General features: G+C 46.6%; 2 protein-coding genes across 2 annotated transcripts; both read left to right on the forward strand.

Moving 5' to 3' along the window:
- Positions 1-427: 427 nt before the first annotated feature.
- LOC134417929 (C-type lectin domain family 5 member A-like) lies at positions 428-12,622 on the forward strand. Its single transcript, XM_063155800.1, has 9 exons — positions 428-611; positions 2,043-2,144; positions 3,438-3,554; positions 5,007-5,096; positions 6,692-6,784; positions 8,095-8,226; positions 9,121-9,263; positions 9,895-10,004; positions 10,561-12,622. The coding sequence occupies exons 1-9, from the start codon at positions 530-532 to the stop codon at positions 10,700-10,702; spliced, it is 1,011 nt and encodes a 336-aa protein (XP_063011870.1). The 5' UTR covers positions 428-529; the 3' UTR covers positions 10,703-12,622.
- Positions 12,623-17,042: 4,420 nt separating this feature from the next.
- On the forward strand, positions 17,043-22,912 carry LOC134417207 (C-type lectin domain family 2 member L-like). The gene is made up of 5 exons (XM_063154161.1): positions 17,043-17,109; positions 17,768-17,851; positions 18,751-18,935; positions 19,595-19,695; positions 21,330-22,912. Exons 1-5 carry the CDS (start codon positions 17,061-17,063, stop codon positions 21,445-21,447), a joined length of 537 nt encoding a protein of 178 aa, XP_063010231.1. The 5' UTR covers positions 17,043-17,060; the 3' UTR covers positions 21,448-22,912.
- The last annotated feature ends 400 nt before the right edge of the window (positions 22,913-23,312 follow it).

Below are 23,312 nucleotides of genomic sequence, written 5' to 3' on the forward strand. Positions count from 1 at the left end.
ATATTATATTAAAAGAAATTATATACTAAAACTTTAGTAAAGAAAGAGAAGGGAGTCTTCAGAAGGCTTCACATGTATGATAATGAAAGCTCATGACTGACTCCTCAGAGTCTGACTCAGCTGATGGGGATTCGTCATTTTTTGAGAACAATTCACATGGAACCAATTAATGATGGACCCGTTGGAAGATGATCTTCAGACCACATTTCCAGACAACAGATAATTCTTGTTTTCATTCTTTTCTGAGGCTTCTCAGCTTCCCAGGAGAAGAAATCCTGGGGAAGGGATTTTTGAGAAAATAACATGGAGACAACAAACTTCTGTTTTCTCATGTTGCTGACATAAAACCATGAGCCTTCAAAAGATGAAGTAGAAATAGACTTCTCCTTTCATTAGAAGTTTCTAAATGACCGGAAGAGTCAAGAACTTCCTGCTGAAGGTTGGAGAGGGGAGGGAGTTCTGAGTTGTCCCCAGCCCAGAGTGTCACTGTCACAGCAGCCGAGGCAGGAGAGAGCAGAGTGGAACCAGAATGGCAGAAAATGTCATTAACTCTGACCGCAAATTGCCTGAACCACCCAGAGCCAGGCTACACACCATCCCTGATGGCCCAGGTAGGTCCAGTGCTGGGCCCTGAGCTTTCTTTGCATTCTCCACTCTCTCTCCCACATCTGTTGAGAGAGTTCTTTGCAGCACCAAAGCCCCAAAGAGCCCAAGGGAAACATGAGGGCCAGGGCTGAAAAAATTGCAGGTGGAGTGTCCAGAGAGGGTTGTTGATATTTACAAAGGCAAGTTGTTGGCAGATCTACTTTTCTCTTGCTTAGGTGCAAGTGTGAGGCAGTGTCTCTGGGGTGAGATTGAGAGTCATTTTTATCCATTTTGGAGAGCATTCCAGAGCTGAACATCCATTGCTGCTGGCCCTGGCCTGCTGTGCCCCAGCAGACTGAGATTGCTGCAGCAAACTGCTCAGGATGGAGAGGCTGCTGTTGCTGGTGCTCACAGCAGTCTCCTGCACAGCTGCTCCTGCTCCCTGAGCACAGCAGGCACTGCCTGGGGGCTTCTCCTCCTGCTCTGGCTGTGCCAACTGCTTGTTGAATGCACCAATGTGAAAAAATGTTTCATGGACAACTTTAGTCTGATTTGGGATCAAACACTCCACAAAATTCTAACCAGGGAGTTATCTTTCTTTAATGAGTTTAAAATGGTTGCATATATGTTTGCACTGGTTTTGCAATATCTGCCATAAATGTGTATCCTGAAAATTGACAGACTTCATACAGTGTGTCTCTGTATTTCATTTTCATTTTTCTTTCCCTTTTTTCCTAACTCTGCTTTCACTCTGGCAGAAATTATTTCTTGCCATCCATTGGATGTCTTTTGCACAAAGTGTGAACCTTCTGAATCTCTTTTCAGATAACTGGAGTTATTAATATCCCAAGAAAACGGGGTTTTAACCTCTTTTGACCAATGCATTCACAGCTAACTTGACAGGAATCCACAATGGATGTTACCTGAATAAAGGTTCGATTTCATTGTAATTTCATGTTTTTATATATTTTCAATAATATTTTAATATTTCTCTTCCAGTGCATTTTTGGAAAAATATCTACCAACTCTTTTCTTATGTTGTGCACATAGCTTCCCAGCTACTGATTTCTAGCTTTCAGCAAAGAGCTGCTTTGTGCCTGGATCCCATTCTCTCTGAGCAGCCCTTTTTAGCTCCTCTTTACTGAGCCCCCTCTCCTTCAGGCAGCTCCCTCTGTCACCCACCCACCCTCTCTGTGTCCTTCTGCAATCCAGGGCTTGGAGGACTCTCCTGCTTTTCCCCTCTCCTCAAAGCCATGGCAGGCTGGGATCTGTTCCATTCCCTGAGCACAGGGCTCCAGAGCCAGTGGGGAAGCACCAGGACATTGAGCCTGGCTCCAGCCTGCCAACCTGGAATGCTCCAGAGTCCCAGCGGGAGCCTGAAAAGGCACCTTGGAATGCAGGGCAAAGGGGCTCTGTGCAGCTGCTCCCCACACCTGGATGTTTCTGCCCCTCTGTAGGTCAAAGCCATTGTTCCAGAGCACGAGCTGCTGCTCTTGGAGCTGTCCTGCTTGTGATCATCCTCCTGCTGGCCATAGCCCTGTATCTGACACTCACCACGGGTAAGTCCTGCTGGAAATGGAACCCTGGCACGTAAATGGTGTCTGTCTGCCACGGACTGATGTCCAGGCCATGGCATCCAAAGCCAGGAGGAATGGAAGTCTGCTGTGAAGGCAAAGGACAGCAGTTTTCAGCCACCCATGGCTGTGAGAGGAAATCTGTAAAAGAAATGCCAGGTGCTTTGAAAGTTTTAAAATCCAGGAGATAAAAATCCAGAACCCAATTAAGAACTGACAAGGTTCAAACACTGTGCAATTCATAATAGAAAAGCTTTTGAAGAAACAAGTCAAGATCAGATAATGCATGACCTTGATCAGATTGCAATCCTTGAGAATATTTTGAGATGATGATATTGCATCATGGCACCCAGGTGTGGCACCAAAACCCTTAAAATTATTAGGAATAAAAACTCCTTTGAGAGAGACAACAAAGTTACACCTTCAATTTTTGTCATTGAATTTTTGTCACCTTACTGAAATAAAAGCCTTGTGCTCAGGGTCTGCAGAGATATCACTGAGCTCATAACAATCTCTGAGCTACCTTGAAAGACACATTAATTCCATAGAAAGAAAATATTCTCATCTGCATGAAACAATGTGTGTAATTATTACAGCTTTTCCTTTGAAAGTTTTCAAGGAATGAGTTTTAACTCTCAGATATTTCTCATTTTCTCTTTCCATAATTTGATCATTGAATAAGTCTGAAGGGTTTCCACAGCCAATCACACTCAAATCCCAGAATCTCCCAACTACTCAGAGCTACCCATGGTGAAAAAATGCTAAAAACTTTCATGTATTTGGTGTAAAGCATAGGCTTGGGTGGGGTAATTGCTTTTTGGTTTTCAATGCAAAGAGTTCAGGGAATTTATCTCATAGTGCTCTGATGTGTACAAAATGTGCAATACCAGAGCAAGGACAAATTCAAAAGAAATAATAAACCAAGACAACAGAAGGAAATTGGCTGCATTTAATGGAGCACAGAATCTGGACTTGCTGTGGTTTGTCTCCCATTGCTGTGGCTCCCTGGGTGCTGTGCCTCACATCCACCTCTGCTCTGGGAAGGGCTGGAGCAGCTCTGGGTCAGTTCTGGGCTTTGGCCCTTGGGAAGTGAACAGCTTGGTGTGTGCTGCAGCTTTGAGGGCTGTTTGCCAGGAGTGAGCAAAGAGGCAGAGTTGGCATTTTGTGTTGTGTGATGGGGCAGCCAAAGAGGCCCAGCAGGGCTCTGACAGTGCCTGGCACAGGGGTCATTCATTGCAGTAACAATTGTATTCTCATTTCTGCATGGTCCAACTGCAGGCAGCCAACAGGACTCAACAGCATTGACCTCCAGCAGCCAAAATGTCTCAGCACCATTGTCCTCCAGCAGCCAAGAGGAATCAACAGAGTCACCCCCAAGCCATGAGGAGGCACCAGGTAGGCAACCCTCTGTCATTCCAAAGGGAGTGTCCAGAAGCCCCTGTTGGATTGATGGTTAAGGGGGACAAAGAGGAACTCTGTGAGGTTTTTGGTCAGAAGGAAAACAACAAAGTACTGACATCAATTCCATAAGCCAGCAGAATGCACTTAAACTGATAGAAAATTGTATTATCTTTGTGTGGAGATAGAACCAAGGGGGCTCAGTGCTGGACAGCAGGATGGGTTTGAGTGTTACAGAAATATGGAATAGTCCATGTCTTATTTTGTGCCCACATCAATAAACTTTACACTTGTCCATGTGCATTCTTCCCTGCTGGCTTGCATTTATCCCATAACTCTGTCACACCTCCACATTTAGCATGGTCTGCAGCTTTCAGGCTTCCACATTTTAAGCATTCTCCCCATTTGTGAATGGATGTGAACTGAATGGGACACTCAGAGACCAGCAGTGAAAAGTGAACAAGAGATGAGGAAGAAGAGAAAGGGCATTGAAGATACTTTCCTGTCATAGTTTCAGAAGCAATACTCTCACATTTCCCTCAGGCACTTCCTGGGCCTTCTTCACTCAGGGAATTCCTACTGCCAGGAGCTGTAGAGTCACCATCCCAGAGATATTCCAACATGCCTGTGCTTGGTCCTGGACATCCTGCTCTGGCCAACACCTGAGCAGGGGAGCTGGGCTCAGAGATGTGAAAAGGTCAATTCCATCCTAAACCATTCTACTGGTGTGTGCTCAGGACAGCAGAGCTGATGTTCTGAGATATCCTCTAGAACTTTATTTTTTATTGTCTTATTGTGAATCCACATCAGGTAACCCTTCTATTGGCCATGTTGAAAGAGAGCTCTAAGAGTGGGATTAAAAACCAGCATTAGCATTATCTGCCAGCAGTAGATGGGATGTGTTAGTACATCCATGTTGTATTTAGGCCATACCTTTTACAGTCCTTGTGGCTCCTCACAAGGAACTGCCTTGAAGTGAAAGATCTGCCCAGTTCTGACTCATTCAATCCTGACACAAGGAATTGATTCATCTTCTCTGCCATGACCTTCTCTGCTGAATGTTTCCTGCAGAGCCAACCATCCTGCCTGGATCCCATTCTCTCTGAGCAGCCCTTTTTAGCTCCTCTTTACTGAGCCCCCTCTCCTTCAGGCAGCTCCCTCTGTCACCCACCCACCCTCTCTGTGTCCTTCTGCAATCCAGGGCTTGGAACACTCTCCTGCTTTTCCCCTCTCCTCAAAGCCATGGCAGGTTGGGATCTGTTCATTTCCCTGAGCACAGGGCTCCAGAGCCAGTGGGGAAGCACCAGGACATTGAGCCTGGCTCCAGCCTGCCAACCTGGAATGCTCCAGAGTCCCAGTGGGAGCCTGAAAAGGCACCTTGGAATGCAGGAGAAAGGTGGATTATTCCAAGTGTTTCTGTAATTTTTACTTTTTTCTGTCTCTCTCTAGGAAGGAGTTGTTGTTCCACAACTCGAGTTGCTGTCCTGGTCACTGAGATAATCGTGCTCCTGCTCATTGTTGTGTGTCAGGTACTCCCATGTAAGTGCTATAAATGGAATAACAGCAATTAATTTGTGTCTCTTTGCCACTGACTGAGGTCCAGGCCATGACATCCAAGGCCAGCAGGAACAGAAGTCTGGCTTGGAGGCAAAGGAGAGCAGGTTTTTGCCCAGCATGGCTGTAAGAGGAAATGTGTATGAGAATCAAGAGGTTTGAAAGTTTAAAACCGCAACAGAAAAAAAAGAACAAGCTCAATTGAAAACTGACAATGTTCAAACTCTGAAGAATTCATTATACAAATATTTTGATGAAACAAAAGCAGATAATAACTACTGGCCTTTCAAGTGGGATATGTGAAAATCTTTTAAGGAGAAGGTAACTTTTTATGACTTCAAGATATGACACCAAAATTCTTAAAAGAATTAAGAGTAAAAGCTCATTTGAAAAAGACAGCAAACTTCAAAGTTACCTCTTAAAGGCAGTTGTTTTCTCCTTATTCAAATAAAAGCCTTTTGCTCAATCTCTAGACACATATCCAATTTATAACAACACATTATATTTTAGAGAAAGAAAACATCATATTTTCCATCTAGGGAAAAGAATCAGAGCCCTGTGGTACTTCCTTTGAAAGTTTTCAAGGAATCATTTTTAAATTTCAGATGGTTTTCCTCATTACTTTCCATCCTTTGATAGTTTAGCAAACTGGAGACACTCCCACAATCAGTCAGAGATTCTGACTAAATCAGGTAAATTAAGTTTAGAAACTCAATGACACCAAAGGCCTCACACAAAAACCTCTGCATGAAGCACTTCTGATAGCAAATTACACAAAGAATCTTGGGAGACCAATAAATGGTCCCAGTGCAGCTTCAATGGGAGAGAATGGCAGCCAGTTCCCTTGGATCTGGGAGACGGGTTTCGAGCGTGAAAAAGCATATTTGTTATTGAATTAATTTTTAGAAGTCTGAATTGTTTCACTGCTGGAAAGCTCTTTTAAGTTAATGGCATTTAATTACATCAGACAGGATGAAAATGCAAAGTGTTGGCATCAGGGATCCCAGATCCCTTCTAGGTCACAGGGCAGTGCTCTTTAAAGACCCTCCAGCTCTGATGGATGGCGCCTCTCATTCACATCCAGACAAAATTCTGACTGCCAGAGCCCCCTCACTAACCCAGTTTGGCAGTGCTCCACGAAATTCACTCTTCCCAAGCCACTGTTCCTTGGGATGGAAGCTGCTCTCCTGGGCCTGCCCATGGCAAGTGGGGAATGAATTCCCTGCTTTGCTTGGCTTGCATGCAGGGTTGCTCTTCTTCTATAAAACCAGCTACAATTTTGCATATTAAGCACCTTCTGCACTTCCTGAAACAGGCTGGATCCATCTCCCTTTCCTGAATGATGGCCCTACAGCTTTCCCATGTCTTCAATGCCATGGCAGGTTGGGATCTGTTCAGTTCCCTGAGCACAGGGCTCCAGAGCCAGTGGGGAAGCACCAGGACATTGAGCCTGGCTCCAGCCTGCAGATCTGGAATGCTCCAGAGTCCCAGAGGGAGCCTGAAAAGGCATCTTGGAATGCAGGGCAAGGGGGCTCTTGTCCAGCTATTTCCCTGATCTTTATGTTTCTGTCCCTCTCTAGGTCAAAGCCATTATTCCAGAACACAATTGTCTGTCCTGGTTGTTGTCCTGGTTCCCATTGTAGTGGCCCTCACCCTGTCTTGGACACTCCCACGTAAGTCCTGCTAGAAGTGTAACACTGGCAATTCATTTGTGTCACTCAGCCACTGCCTGATGTCCAGGCCATGGCATCCAAAGCCAGGAGGAATGGAAGTGTGGTGTGAAGGCCAAGGGCGACAGTTTTTAGCCACCCATGGCTGTAGAAGGAAATCTGCAAATAGCCAAAGGGTTTGAAAGTTCAAAATTCCAAAAGAAAAAAATCTGTGACAAAAGGGAAAACAATAATGTTCAGACACTGAGGAATTTATGATGCAAATGTTTTGAAGAAACCAGTGAAGATCAAATAATGCCTTTTGGTCTTATGATTGTAGTCCTTGAGAATATTTCAAGATGATGGTGTTGTCTTATGCCATAGGGATGAGACACGAAAAATCTTACAATGTTTTGAATTAAATCTCATTTGAAAAAGGCATCAAAATTGGAAATGAAAGGAATTTATTTCCTGCTAATTTCAATTAAAATCTTGTGCTCAGTCTCTGCACTGAGTTCATAACAATTTTTAAGTTACATTAACTGATAAATGATATCTGGTGGAAAATATATTCTTATCTACCCCAGGAAAAAAAATCAACCCATTTGATACTTCCTCTGAAAGTTTTCATGGAATCATTTTAAAAATTCCGTTGTCATTTCTTCTTTCCATCCTTTGGTAGCTGAGAAAGCTTGAGGAGCTGCTACAACCAATAACTCCCAAGTCCCACAGTTTGCCACCTGCTCAGAGATGCACATGGGGGAGACATGGCAAAGGTTTTTATCCATGTAACTTAAAAACTAGGGCTGGGGGAGGCAAGTCATTCTTCCTTTTTAAAGCAAAGAGTTTGGGATTGGTATCTGACAGCGTTCGGACATTTATAAAATGTCTAACCAGGAAGGATGGGAAAAATTAAATAAATTCAAAGCAGCACAAAGTAACAAAGTGTAATTAGCATTTAATGCAGCTTTAACAGGGAAAGAGTAGTCATTAGACTTGGATCCAGGCCTGGCTTTAGTTATAGCTCTTTTGTGGGTTCAGTACTGCCTTGGTGACCTGAAATTTATATACACTAAGAAACTTGACATCTAGATGGAACTCAAGGAACAAAATCATAATTAAGATACAACTTGTGTAAATGAACTCAAGTGTTGCCTTTTCCTCACTGGACCCTGACCTGACCATTTTATGATTTTTGTAGTAGCCCCATGAGCAAAGAGGCAGAGTTTGCATTCTGTGTTGGGTGATGGGGCTCAGAGAGGTCCAGCAGAGCTCTGACAGCGCATGGCACAGTGGCCACTCCTTGCAAGCAGAAATTGTGTTCTTATTTCCAGATGGTCAAACTGCGGGCAGCCAAAAGGGCTCAACAACATTGTCTCCCACCATTCAAGAGGACCCAACAACATTGTCCCCTACCACTCAAGAGGACCCAACAACACTGTCCCACATCCCTGAAAGGACACCAGGTAGGCAATCCTCTGTCTTTCCAAACGGAGTTGCCAGAAGTCTGTTGGATTGATGGTTAAGGGGGACAGAAAAGGAACTCTGTCAGGATTCTGTTCAGAAGGAACACAAACAACCCCTCTGCCATGTCAGGAGTACAAACCTCACCCTAGGACACTCCCAGGATGAGCTGTGGAGCCCATGGAGGGTTTGCATTTGCAGCTCCTTTGGAAGCAGTGCAGGCTCAGCTCTGCATTCCTGTTCCCCAGGGAAGAGCTGATGCCTCTGTGCTGCCAGAGCAGAGCAGTGGGAGGCAGGGAAGGCACAGGAGGAACAATCCCTCAGGTCCCCAGCCCTGCAGGGAGCAGGATGGACAATGTGCCTGTGCTGCTTTCCCAAGGCCCCTCCACTGCCAGCCTGTGACCTCACTGCAATTCCAGGCTGCCCTTCAGGAGCTGCTGGATCCACAACCAAAGTGTCTCCTGCAGGCCCTGTCTCCCTGAATCCCATCCCCTTTGCAGCTGCCCCTCCCTGCTCCTCCTGCTGCCCTGCCTGGCAATGCACACAAATGTTGGTGCTGCCAGTGGCACCTCTGCTGCCCGATTCTGCATCAGGCAGACCAGACTGTGGGGATCTGGGAGCTGCTTTGTGCCCTGAGCATTTCTCTGTATGCCCTGAGCAAAGCTGGGCAAGGCTGGATCATGTTTGCTGAGCTGCTGCTCCCTGTCTGGCTCCTGCCTGCTGATTCTGGGCTGCCATCAGCCCCAGAGGCTCTGGGGGATCCCTGGTGCTCTGCTGACAATGCTCAGCAGGAGCACACAGGCATTTCTGGGGCTGGAATGGCCTCTCTCCATTGTTGTGGCATTCTTGGGTCAGTGTCAACATGGATTTTACACACCTCTTCTTCCCTTCTGCAGGCTGCCCCACAGCATGGAAGAAACATGGCAGAAAATGCTACTTCTTTTTTCCAGAGAGGGAAGCAATGGACTGGAATGCCTCCCGTGCAGAATGCACTGCCATGGGCTCAGACCTGGTGGTCATTGACAGCAGGGAAGAGCTGGTGAGATCCAACTCCTGGGGCAGCTGCTCGGGGGGCTGGAGCTGCCTGGCCAAGGGCTCAGCAGTGACACTTGTGCCAGCCCCTGTCCCATGGCCTTGGGCTCTGGGACCTGCTGCCAGCCATGCACAGCCCAGGCCTGGCAGTGGCAGCAAAGGCCTGCACAGGGAGAGGCCTCCTGGGCCTTGCAGTCCTGTCCCTGGAAGCTCCTGTGCCCAGGCCTGATGCCATGGCAAGGAGCAAAGTCCCTGCCCAGCTGGCTGGGCTTTTCCAGGGATTGAGCACACAGGCCATGGAGCTTGAGCAGACACTTATTTGGGAGAGCCATGGCTGGGACAAAGCCTGGAAAGGCTTTGCCACCCCCATCCAAAGGGAAAAGTGTCCCCAGGTATCAAGTCACACCTGTTAAGCTCCAAATTACACCTGTAATGGCACCACAGGTGTATTCTTACATTTTTTATATTCATAAGGGGTCTCCAAAAGGGAGAAATTCATCCTCTGGAGCAGTGGGCAGAGGTGCTGTGGCTGGATGCACACTGCACTCTCTGTGCTGCCTGTTTAGCCCTGAGCCTTCTGGGCCTATGCTGAAGAAAATGTCATTTTCATGTGTTCCCATTGTTGGCTTCCTTTCCAGAGCTATATGCTCTCACAATCAAGCCATAACTACTACTACCTTGGTCTCACACGCTCTGCAGAGGAGCAGAAGTGGAAGTGGATCAACAACGTGGAACATGACCCAGCCATGTGAGCTCCTCCCTGCAAGTCCCTGCCATGCAGTGTCTGGGAAGAGGAGAATGCCAAAGGCAGAGCAATGAGCAAAGAGCCCAAGGGAGATCAGGGACTGTGCTGAGGGGGAAGCTGATTGCTGGAGATGCAGGGGCTTCAGCACAAGCCTGGGCCAAGGCAAGGGAGCCTTGCAGGGCCAGGGAACACAGGGCTGTCCTGTAGGGATGGCAGGAGAGGACCCAGCTGGAGTTCTGCTGGGGAAGGAAGGATCTGGCTGGATGCAGCTCCCTGGGGAAAGGAAGGACACAGGAGGCAGGGACAAGAAAGAGAGGGGGATGTCAGCACCATTGGCTGGAGGGGACCAAAGCAGGGGAATGTTTCTGGATGGGAAAGCATTGCCCAGAACCTTTTGTGGAGATGTGGGGAACAACAGTGAGGAATGGGAGAGAGATTCCAGCAAGGCAGTTCCTGATCCCAGTGGCAGTAACACAGCTTAGCAGCCAGGTCTGGTGCCACTATGCCTTTCACTGCATGTCAGGAATGGAACCAAATTTGGCTTTCTTTCCCTATTCAGGTTCCGTATATTAGGACTTTACCGTGACTTGCACTGCACTGTGATTGGATTTGGTAAAGTATCAATTGCACCTTGTGCTGGAACCCGAGCAATACAAAATATGTGTGAAAAAGCTGCAACAATTTCCAACAGGCATCTGTAGGAGAGCTAAAACCATCATGTGCACGATGATCTGTTCTGCCCAGCTTCCTGTAGGAACCATGGATGGGATGTGTCCCATTTCCTTTGAGCTGCCCAGTCTCTGCTCCCAGGCTCTCCTGCAGCCTCTCTCCAGCCTCGGGGCTGAGCTCAGCCCAGCCTGTCCCTGCTGCTGCCTGAGCCTGGATGGATCCCCTCTGGAAGAGCTGGCCCTGGCACACAGGAGCACTCTGGCACTGTCTCATGCCAGGGGTGGCACTGCCAGGCAGGCACTGCCAGGGGACAGGAGTCCAGCCTGGGCACAGGGGTGATCCCAAACACATCCTGACTCATCTGCAAGTCCCATCCAGCGCCAGCCCTGTGTTCCCAGCTCTGCCTGGGCACAAGGAGAGCCTTCCCCACCTGGCCACAGCCTGGCCTTGCCTGCAGCCACAAGGGAAGGGCAGCACAGATTTCTGGCTGGCATCCTGGAGGGAAGGCCAACCCCACTCCTAGCCAGGATGGACTTGAGAAAGTCAGGTGGGGGTGTGGATAATCCTTCCCCTGTCCCAGACTGTTGCAAGAGCACACAGGATCCCAGAGCCTGGGAGGGGAATGGGAATCAGCCCAAGGGAAAGGATCCTACAGCAGCACAGCTCTGGGCATAAAATCAGCCCCAGTCCTGTGTGGGGAAGGGAAGGAATGTCAGATCTCAGATCTGCTGGGGAAGGGCACAGGATGGAGACCAGCAGAGACTAGCAAGGCCGAGTCCCAAGAGAAGGTGAGCTGGAGAGAAAACAGGACAATGAAACCCAGAGGGATCTGTGAAGGAGCTGGCCAGAAGCATGAGAGTGACCCACAGGGAATGGCAACACAGTGCTCTGCCCTCTTTTCCTTGGAGATGGGTCACAGGTGGAAATGATGCCTGAAGGCTTTCCTGCTCAGAAATGTTCAAGCCAACAGCAGAAACAGGTGACACCAGGAAAACAGAGCTGTGATCATGAAAGAGGGAATATCACCTAAACTCTGCCGCTGTTCTTCAGTGACTCCTGGGACCCTGGGCCTCGTGTGACTGCAAGAATATTTCTTCTTGCTGTGTCCTTTAGGCAGAATAATTCCTCCTTTATTGGTGCCTTTCATGGCTCTCTCCTTTAGCTGCAGGGTAGAGAAATCTCTGTGAAATTTGTGAAACTCATAGCCTGGTTTACCACCAGGTAAAAAATTGTTCAGTCAAAAAATCTATATACTGTATGCTGTGACGTTTGGAAGGGAAAATGGAATCCCACAGGTAAAACTGTCTCTTTCTAAATTAAAAGCACATTGTGATGTTCCTCACACCAGCCATCCTCCTCACTCACTGCTTGCATCAAATGCTTTGGAAATGTATTTGCACTTCTTTCCCTGACTTTCCATTCCCAGAGAACAGAGTAAGAACATGGAGCTGGAGCAGAACAATTCCAGTGTCAGACCCCAGGATCTGTACTCCTATTCCAGAAGGAAGCTGAGTTGGAAGGGCTCTTTGCTTGCACTCATTTTACTGGAGAGAGTGGGAGAGCATGTTGTGTTATAGATTTTTGCCTTCTATTTTCATATTCCAGCTGCTGTGATCACTTGGATCAAGTGGGCTCTCCTGGAGGCAGGGCCAGGGAAAAGCCTCTTCCCTGGGAGCCACTGGGCCTCAGTTGGAGCCTTCAGCAGGCAGCAGAGGCAGCAGCTGTGCACCAGAGGGGTGGGAAGGGCAACCCACCCTGGGGCCACTGTGGAACTGCACAAACCCCATCAAATCCAGAAAGCCACAGGAAGACTCAGGACTCAGGAGCAACTACAGCTTGCAAGGAAATCCCTACCAAGGGCAGAAGTTTAAATGAAAGTGCTTTGTTTCCTCTGCCTGTGTGTTGTTCTTGTTCACAATTCGCTGATCTTGTGAGCTAAGTTTTACAATAAACTTCCACTTTACAGCTTGTGATTCTTGGATTACCTCTGGCATCCCCACTGCAAGAGAAGGGTGAAACATTTCCTCCTCACTCTGGTGTGGTCAGGGTCTAATCCTGATGCCAAGGCCAAGCAATCCCTAAGCAATCCCAGCGTGACCTCTCGCTCCTTCCGTGCTCAGTGCCTCAGGGAATGTCAGGCTGGTTCAATTCCTGCTGCAGCTGGGCAATGGGTGACACTCCCTGGGACAGGCCAGGCTGGCAGCACAGCCCCAGAGGGGCACATCCTGGACCCAGGACTGGCTCCTTTAGTGACCTTTATCAAGGAGAACCTGTGACAGGGACACCTCCAAGAGCTGATCCTCAAAGCTCATCTTACTTCTATGAACCTGTGTCCCAACTGTGTCTCAAGCCAGCTGTGGTGTTTAGGATACACTTGGTGGAAAAAATGCTCTGAGTATCTTGGCAAAAATCACAACCAAGGGATTTTGATTTTATTGTAGGAGAAAACAGTGAAAGAAGGCAAGGTTCTTAAAAGAATCCACTCCAAACCATTGAAAAGCCCAGAAGCTGTTGCATAGAAGTAACTAAGCAGAGACAGACATGAGCAGGCATCTCAGAGACGAGCGATACTTTATATAAAAAAAAGAAGTTCATGCAGTATTGCACATACAAACAATATTATCTGGTTGTAAATGACAACTCTACCAACACAAGAAATGGCTCTTACTGCCAAATGGGCAGTTCAGGGAGGATGCACTGCCAATGCAGACTTGGTGGCAGAGCAGCAAGCAGGGTTTAGGGCACACAAAGAACACCCTAAAGATAGCACTGACAGTGTTACAGAGCTTGCAGCAATCGCTGGCAGATTGGGTTCCTTTTTAGCACACACTGGACTTTCTGGAACCATTTTGGGTTTGTGGCTGCAAGGGCTTCAAATGGGGAATGACTTTTCAAGGTGCTGTGTGATGTTTGCTCTGTGGTGGGTCACAAATTATCTATAAAGGAATTCTGTTCTCTCTTGGGAAGTGGCCCATGGGAATCTCAATGGGGTTTAACAGGACCAAGTGTTGGTGCTGCACCTGGGTCAGAAGAGCCCCTGGGATCAATCCAGGCTGGGGATGAGCAGAGGGAGCAGCCCTGGCTGAAGGACCTGGGGGCTGTGGGTGAGAGCTGGCCCTGCCCCAACCCAGAGCCCCCCTGTGCTGGGCTGCACCCAGAGCCCCAGGGCAGCAGGGCAGGGGGGATTCTGCCCCTGTGCCCCTCTCTGCTGAGCCCTCTGCAGGGCTGCATCCAGCCCTGGGCCCAGCACAGCAAGGACAGGGAGCTGCTGGAGCCAGGCCAGAGCAGGGACACCAAGGGGATCAGAGGGATGGAGCAGCTCTGCTGGGAGGAAAGGCTGGGGGAATTGGGATTGTGCAGCCTGGAGAAGAGAAGGCTTTGGGGTGACCTCATTGTGGCCTTGCAGTGCCTGAAGGGAGCTTGTAAAAAAAGAGGGAGAGAGACTTTTTACATGAGCAGATAGTGACAGGACAAGAGTGAACAGTTTTTAACTAAAATAGAAAAGATTTAAAGCAGATATTAGGAAAAATACTCAGGGGGTTGCTGAGGCCCTGGCACAGGGTGCCCAGAGCAGCTGTGGCTGCCCTAGCCCTGGCAGTGTCCAAGGCCAGGCTGGATGGGACTCTGAGCAGCCTGGGATAGTGGAAGGTGTCCCTGCCCATGGCAGAGGGGTTGGAATTAGATAAAGTCTATTCCAATCCAAACCATTCCATGATTCTATGATCAGTGAGTGACAAAAGGTAATCAAGGATTATTTGGGGTAGCAGCAGGCAGGAGGCAGGATCCAACTCTGACTTTTCAAGTCAGTCCCATGAAAGCCCTCTGGTACAATGCTATGCTTTTTCCTTAGAATGTTTGCATTTTTATCCCTACATCATGGCAATATTTTAAAGTAACTTTCCAGTGAGTCACTTTGGAGGTTATTTCTGCCTTTAGCCTGCAAGAAATTCCTATCTTGCTAACCAACTTTTATTTTAGGAATTGTCTGGAGGCTTCTTGGCCAAACTGATCAGGGAAAGTGAAGGTGAAGGTGAGTGTCTCAGTTACAAGCATCTGGGGTCAATAGCAGTAGTTTTGGAGGTCAGCTGATTCACAGCTATGTTGACAGCATTTCTCAGGGTTTCTTGCCAGCCTGGAGAATCTCCTGCGGCTGTGAGAATTACCTTCTGTACTCGTGGGTGAGCACAAAGAGAGCGCTCACTTCTGAACGCTCTGTGGTTAAAAGCCACAATTCTATTTTTGACCTCAGTGACAGGCAGGACTGAATGGCAGGAGCCCAAGCCACTCCTTCAGAGCAAATAAATGCTGAATAAGCTGTTCTTAGAATGCCAGCACTACACACACCAATGCTCCACTGTCTCCTTGTGTGTAAAACATGCTCTACATCAAGCACAAACTGAACTCCCTGCTGCCCTAATTCCACACCCCCCTCTCATCCTCTGCCCCTCTGGATTCATGTCTTCCAAATCCTCTGGAAAAGTTTCCAGCTTGTGCTCTCTGGACCCATCACCTCTTCTCTCTCCTGGTTCCCTAGCCGCCCTGAAGCCACCAGGCCTTAAGCCTTGTCACACATATCTTTTGGATTCTTCTTCATCCTTTTATCTTTCCTTTTCTTTTCCAGTGCTGTCCTGGGAACTTTGACCAGTCCAGCTCTCCCAGTTCATTGCTTAAATAATTCCTGCTGCAAGCAGAGGCTAAAATCAACTGCAATTCAAATTATACTTATGGAAGTATAAAGTTTATATGTTTCTGTCTAAGCTGTAAACATAAACACCTGGAGATGATTTTCAGCAACTCACCACCACTCAGAATCCTTGACAATCAAAGTAATTGGAGATTGCAGTGAAAGCTTAAAGTGTAACCCCCCATTCCCATGGTTTTCTGTTTGAAGTTTCCTGCCCAGGTACAGAAGGATGCTTATTTTGGATAAACCACTGCTGAATTCCTCACCAGCCTCACACAGAGCCCACATGATGACTTGGAGAGAGCTGTGTTCCTCAGGCTGTTAGAACACAAAGCACAGCCCGGATCTGTTGTAAGTACAGCAGTTATTGTGCAAATCCACCCGGTGAAATGGATAATAGGTGTGGCCCTGTCTTCCAAGCAATGCTGAAATTTCTACTGTACCTTCATCCCCACGGGCAACCCAGCATCATCAGGCGTTATGTTCTTCTAGGTAAAGCAAATCACTGTCCAGTTTTTCCAAAGAGGTTTAAGTAATCAACGTTTAAATACTTGATTTTACTCTCCTTCTCCATACAAAAGAAGAAAATTAATAAATATGAAATGTGAAAAATGTGTATTTTATGATTGGCTTTTCGCAAATATTAAAATGAATATTGGATGTGTTGCGTTAGAAAGTTATGCTGTATTAATTCTCTTAAGTGATGTGTTAAATATAGTTTTGGGCTATAACAACAGGTTAAAATAGAAACTATGTTATGTAGGATACTTTTTAAAAGAAAGGACTTGCACTGAGATAGCAGCCACAGGACACCTAAATCTTTCAGAGAAAAAGAATTTATTGTTCTCTTATCAGAAGAAACAAACTTCTTCCCACCTTGCTCAGGCTCAAAGGCACTGCTAGGATTCAGAGGAAGAAGCTGACACTGACCAGACAGAATCCTGTGTTTGAATGGAATTTATGCATCATGTATGAGATTTATGAATATGCAATAGGCTGTTGCTTTTAAGGCTTAATCCTCTGTTAACGTGGGTCCCTTTTCGAGCTTATGCTGCCCAGAAAAAGGTACCATGACGTCCGTAACTCTTTGTTTTTATTGTCTCATATTGTCCTAATTCAAATTGTCCAAATAATTATTACTCTAATTATATTCCTATTTTTATAACCATTTTATTACTACCGAACTTTTAAAATTTTAAAAACAAGCGATTGGTGTTTTACACATGAAATAAATAAAATTGGGGGGGGGGGGGAACCACAAAACCATAAAAAACCCAAAACACCCGAAAAAAGCAAAAGCAAAAAAAAAAAAAAACCCCACCAGACAAAACCAAAACAGAGCCTTCTCCCTTCGTGTTAGTTCTGTTAGTTCCTGGAATTTGCTGATGTCACAGGATCCCGGTGAGATTTTGTAGGAGCCGACTTCTCCTTGAAAGCGTCCCCATTTCCTATTTCTCCGGAGTTGCGGAGTGACTGCCCGGGCTCCCTGGCCATGCCCCTGGGGGCTGGCGGCGAGGGCAGCGGCAGCGGGGCCAGTGTCGGCGAGGCGAGCAGCAGCGGGGCCAGAGGCAGCGAGGGCAGGGAGAGAAGCGGCACCGAGGGGAGCAGCGGCACCGAGAGGAGCAGGGGCACCGAGGGGAGCAGGGGCCGGTCTCGCTGCGGCCCGAGCGCGGCCGGGCGGCCCCGGCCCTGCCAGCCCCGCGCCCATGGGCAGCGGCGCCGAGCGCGGCGGCTCCGCGGGGCGCGGCACCAAAGGTGACGGGCGGGGGACACCGAGGGGCCGCGCTGGGGTGCGGGGGGGATCCGGGACATCCCTCCGGAGCATGGGGAGCCGGGGAGGCCCCTCGGGAGCTGCCGCATCGCTGAAAACGCTCCGTTCTGGCAGCGGAGCGAGTGCCCGGAGAGGGAACCCTCCTGAGGGGCCCCTGGGATCAGCTCGGCCGGGCAGCGGCAGGGCCTGGGTGCTTCCACAGCCCTGGAGGGGACAGGAGCAAAAGGAGACCAAACAGCTGTGACTGTGGGATAAGGCTGGATATTTCTCAGGAAAAGGTTTGGGCTCCAGAACGGATGGCTTTTCTTATTTCCTCTCCAGCCTCTTATCCATGGAACTTATCCGTGCCGTGTTTAGGCACTCAGTGTCCACCGTCATTTTCCCCTTGCTCGTTTCTTTCTCTTTGGATCACTTTAAGTTCTGGATGATGTAACTAAAATTTGCAGTAACTCAGAGTTCTTGTTAGATGATAAACCTTGTGAAGTTAAGCTAAGTGTTTCTGCTCCCAGCCTGCTCTCCACAGAGAGCTATATTTGTTTTAAACAGCTTTGTGTGTCCTGGGCTCTACTCCCCTTTCAGCTGGTTCTTATTTGTTATTTTGGGTTTGTTTTGTTTTTTAATTCCTTGCATTCATTTTTTCAGGTCTGCTCTCAAACATCTGGCTGTGGCGAGCTGTCGCTGGAGTCCTTACTGCTGCTGTCATTCTGATTTCCTGTATCCAGTTTGGTAAGTAAGGAATTTTAAAAGAAAATCTAATTAGCAATAGAAATTACCAGGGTTTGGGGTTCCATACTGAGAGGGTGCCGAGGTCCTGGCACAGGCTGCCCAGAGCAGCTGTGGCTACCCCATCCCTGAGGTGTCCAAGGCCAGGCTGGATGGGGCTGGGAACAACCTGGTCTGGTGGAATCTGTCCCTGCCCATGGCAGGGGGTGGAACAAAATGATCTTTAAGGTCACTCTCAACCCAAGCCACTCTGTGATCCTGTGTGATTCTGTGATTTCTGTTTGAAATTGTGGGTCAGTGCAGGAACAGCTCCACGTGCTTCAGTGGGGCTAGGGAGGGCTCAGCTTAGTTTTAGTTTACTTTTGGTATCAAGTTTGTCACATCCCTGTTGGTCTTAATCCAAGTTCAAGAAAACAAATAACAACAGGAAGATAGTCCTACCAATCTGCAGTCCTTCAAAAATGCCACTATAATAAACAAAATTATTAATTCAACTGTGAGGAAGCAACACATGCAAAAATTGGAGTTATTGGAATTTTCAAGCTGTAGAAGAGTCTTTGGGTGTTTCTTTATGATCACCTTCTCAGCTGCTTCTACCAACGTGTCCCTGACCATCCTTTTAAGGACATGTCAAGAGGCAGAAGGGTGCAGGATCCAGAAGATATAATAATAATAATAATAATAATAATAATAATAATAATAATAATAATAATAATAATAATAATAATAATAATAATAATAATAATAATAATAATATCCAGAAGATGTAATAATTATTATTATTCTTTCAGCTGGGCAGAAGTAACAATGCTGTGGCTACACTGGGATTATTTTAGATGCTGCAGAAAATAAAACCTTTCCCAGTGGAAGAAGAGGGTAGATTGTTTCTTGTCTTTTCCCAGTAAAGCCTTCTCTGGCCAAAGCGTTTCCAGTGTGTCCTCCCCTGGAGCTGTGTCCATCAGGCTGGCTGTACTTCCAGAGGAAGTGTTACTTCCTCTCAGAGAGTGAGGCTGCCTGGAACTCCAGCCAGAGCCAGTGCTCCTCCCACAACGCTTCCCTGCTGGTCATCGAGAATCACCAGGAGCTGGTAAGGGAACCACAGGGGGATCCTGTTTTCCTCCCAGTTCTCTTCCAGGGAACTGCTTCTCCATCCTCCTCAGCTGAACAGTTAGGAAGCTGATGTAAGACCACAATGAGTCACAGCCCAGAGAAGACTTTGTGCCTCTGAAAACAGGAAACATCAGTTTGAGAAGTTGATGGTTTAGAAAACCTCTGAGTACTTCTCTGAATTAAATTTGGTGCTGCTCACAGCTATAAATTGCCATATTGAGGGCATCTATCAGGGTAAACACTGTTGCATCTCATTTATCTTTAATTAAACAATTATTTTCTCATATTGAGATAGGCTAATGACACACAAGTTGGTAAATATGTTGTGACCTTTGGAGTTAGGAGATAGTTACCTGAAGTGCAGCTTGGAGCATTTTTTTTTCTATATTGTACCACAGTATTAGGAAAGATTCCACCCTGAGCAAAGGCCTAGGAGAATACATTATTCTGGATCTGTTCCAGACCTTGATAGCAGACCTTGATATTTTAGAATAGCCTCTCTCTAGGTCAGTCAACCCTATCCCAACCAGTCTCTATGTATTTAGGTTTTAATATTACTCCTTCAGCAGGAAAGGCTAGATTGTTGTTTTGCTGAACTTGCAGAACTTCTTTTCTCATGTGGGTTTATTCCTACAGAGGTTTATGATGAAGATAACAAAGCAAGACCCGTGGATTGGACTCCATAAAAGAAATGAAGAGTTCTTCTGGGTAAATGGAAAAGCATTAGACAATGAACTGTAAGTTGATGTGGAGGGGTTTTGCTGGTGATATTTGATTATAGGAGAGTAAGAAAAATAATGCAGATCTTGTGACTTGTAGGACTCTGTTATTATATTGAAGGGATGGAGAGGGTATGGAATGCACTGAAGATTTCACATGGCATTGTTAAAACTGTGGCAGATGAAAGTGAGGGGATGAGTTTGTAATGCTGAGAAGCAACATGAGGCAGGCTGATGGTAACAGACATTAGAGAAAGTGAAACCAAGAGACACAAAAGCAATGGGAGGAAGGGAATTGGGGGAGGAAGGGAAAATTGCAGTAACACAAATTCCTCATCATAGAATATATTTTGCAACAATACAAACCTGCATGTGAGCTGTGTGAGGTTAATAGCAAAGGGATTTGGGAGACTCCTAAGACATGTTTTCATTTTTATAGAATGTTTCTTAGAAAGAGGCTGCTGGAGGGAAAGGAAGATGTGAATTTATGTTGCATGAGCTGCTCTGTGGCCAGGGCCCACTGTGTGTTCTGTGCCAGCAGTGCCAGGTGTAGGGCACTTTGTTCCTCTCCCTGGCAGCTGTCCCATCTCCTCAGAGGCTGCTGCAGCTCATCCTGGAGCAGCTGCTGGCAGGAGGTGGCAGAATTACCATTGATAGGTTTAAGCAAGGAGAGTTCACAAGCCTGAAATTACCTTAAAAAAATGGAAAATTTAAATACTTTTAAGTCTGTGACATTACTGGTGATGTGTGACTATATTCACTTCATCCCCAAGCCCTGAAGGCTTGATCTGACAAAGGCATTTAATGTGAGGTGTGGGGAACACGTGGGCACCTCAAGTTGAAAACTGCAGTCCTTCCCACTCTTTTATCCCCTCTCTGCAGTACAAACATCCACTGAAGCTTTCATTTTCAGTGAGCTTCTTCCCATTCTTGGACCTCTGCCTCACTGCTTGCCTCAAACTGCCCCTCCTGAAGGGGAGGGCAAACACCTTGATATCTAAGCTCAGGTGTCACTACGCTGGTGGGGATTTGTCCCTTGGCTTTTCCAGACACCATTCCAGTTTGCTTGGCCTATCCATAGAGCTTTATAGCACTTTGTTTGAAAGCAGAGTTGCTGAAGGAGTCCCTTACCTCTTATGTAGGGACACCTATGGTGTGGAAACTGGGGTTTGCTTCTTGTTTCCCCCAACAACCCTTAACCATGGTGCCTGTTGGGTTCTGAGGAAGGGAGGAATTAGAGATGCATTTCCTTCACAGCTTCTGCTGGAGCCTTTGAGCTGGATAGGAGGATGTAGAGGTACAAGGTGGTGGTGCCCATCTTGATGGCACAGCATCCCTGAGAAAGGCAAACCTGAGTTTCAGTCTCTGCTCTAAGGGTGTGTTTCACATTAAGTGACCACTAAACAAGATGCAGGAGTACTACAAGTGCTGGATTTTGTATTCTGGGCATGAGATACCATTAAGAAAAGACAATCTCCATGGTGGTCCCTTCAAGGCACAAAACATCATCCTCTGGTGCCTTGCCTGAGATAAATCAGGCTTTATTCCAAGAGAATTCAAAGAGAACCAGAGATGCCCATAGCTGCCTTTGCTCTATTGCAATATTTGATTGTGGGTGTCCAAGTAACCCTGTCTCCCCTTCTCCCTGACAGGTTTGAAGTGAAAGGCTCTGGCAGCTGTGCCTATCTGGAGTCCAAAGGAGTCTCAGCCTCAGGATGTTCTTTAACCAGGAAATGGGTCTGTAGCTTGAATATCAACTCAGCAAGATAAAGGTGGACAAAGCCACCACCCCTGACTCTCAGAGCTCTGATATGATGCCTACACAGGCTATGCCTGCACTTTGGGACCTGGGAATGTGTCCCAGCTCCTACTCAGTGGTGAATGACTTTTCTGGTAGCCAGAATTCTCCACCCATGGAGGAAAGCTTTAAAGATACCATTTTAAAGGCTTTCTTCAGCATCTTGATAAGTCATTTCCTTGCCCCATTTTTCCAGCTACTGCCCAGCTGTAGTTTCTTTTTGCTGTGCCATCAGTATTTCCTCCATTTACTCTTCTCTTGTAGGAGCAGCTGCTCTTTCTTTCCCTTTTTGGGCGTGCAGTTGGAGGTTTTTGTTCTGCTTTTCCTTTTGCCAGGCTCTGTGTGCAAGGGTGGTGGAGTGGGTCTGTCTGGAGGGCTGCCAGTGCCTCATGGATAGAGGGCAATGCAGAAGTGAACACTGGTGTTTTAGACAGGATCACAGCAAATTCCTCTCTTTGCATTTGATGGGATGTACCTTGCATTGTATTCCACGTTTTGTTAATGTTATGTTACATTAATGTTGTTAAATCCTGGTGATAACACTGTCAAGCTGATTTATGTAGCTGCACTGCACCTGAAGTTATCCTCACAACACTTTCTTTAGCCAAAAAAAGGTCACGGTAGATAAGAATATTTATTTACCTCAGCATCTGCACTGATGAGGGGAGAAGAGGAACTGGAGGAGTGATAGTGAAGCTGCAGGCATTAATGTGTAATGCAGGCATTATGTATAATGTGTAAATGTAGGAATAGTCCTAAGTGCAAGGAGGCAGAATCAGGAGAAGGGAATCAGAGAATTAACAGCAAGGGATATTTCTCTGTGTCTCCCTTTTGCCCTGTGCCTGTCATGGTGTGAGGCTTCTGAGCAAGGGGACATTTCCAGGTGGACAGTCAGTGTTTCCTGGTGTAGGTGACATTTTCAGCAGCAGCCCCCAGTGCTCTTGGATTGCTGGGAGCCTGAACAGGATTAGGGCACAATCCCTCTGATTGTCTGAGTCCTGCGCATATCTATCAGGTTGTCCAAAGATTAAAAGTGTCATTTGACCCAGAGGAAGCAAATTTGCCTGGAAGGAATATAACTATGAAGTTTCCAGGGAAGGAAGAATGGGAAGTTCACCCCCATTATTTTCTGTGACAGAAGGACTTGACTGTAGCAGGACCATACACATGGATACTGTCAGCAGCTTGTGCCTTTCAGATGTTTATTTAAATATAATCACTAATTTTGCTGGATTACACTTTTCTTAATTGCTTGTATTCTTTATAGGCACAGTAACAGGACTCTACAGTATTAAAAGCCTAATTATCTATTTATTTTTTATGTTGGGGGGAAGGTGTTATTCTGCAATGTTTTTACATTAACCTGATTCTGAAGGATATGGTATGTGCAATAGTCCTGAAAAGATACTTAATAAATATCTTTCCAGAGCCCCTGAATTACAGTGGTTTGTATCTTAATATTGGGATATTAAAAGTATTTTTCATCGCAGGCACCATTTTGGTGAAAAAAAATCTGAAGCCAAGTAAAATATTCATGTTTTGAACATGGAAAAAATCTTTAATCATAATGTTGGGGCTGACACGAAGCAGAATATTTGATCCAAAAAAGAATGTTTTTCCCTTTTTAATCCTCATAATGAGTCACACTTTTAACAAAAGGTTAAAAAGTGAAAACTCTTCTGGAATCTGACTCCTCAGGGATGCAATGAACTTCCTTGGGGGTGTTAAGAAGAGTGAAGCTGCAAACTCTGCCAACTTGCTTTACTCAGAGTGGAGTTTGATGAGGTACTTCAATGGTAATTTCTTTTTTCCTTTCAATAAGTGACTGCTTAAACTG

This window comes from Melospiza melodia, chromosome 4, assembly GCF_035770615.1.
Source record: "Melospiza melodia melodia isolate bMelMel2 chromosome 4, bMelMel2.pri, whole genome shotgun sequence".
NCBI lineage: Eukaryota > Metazoa > Chordata > Aves > Passeriformes > Passerellidae > Melospiza > Melospiza melodia.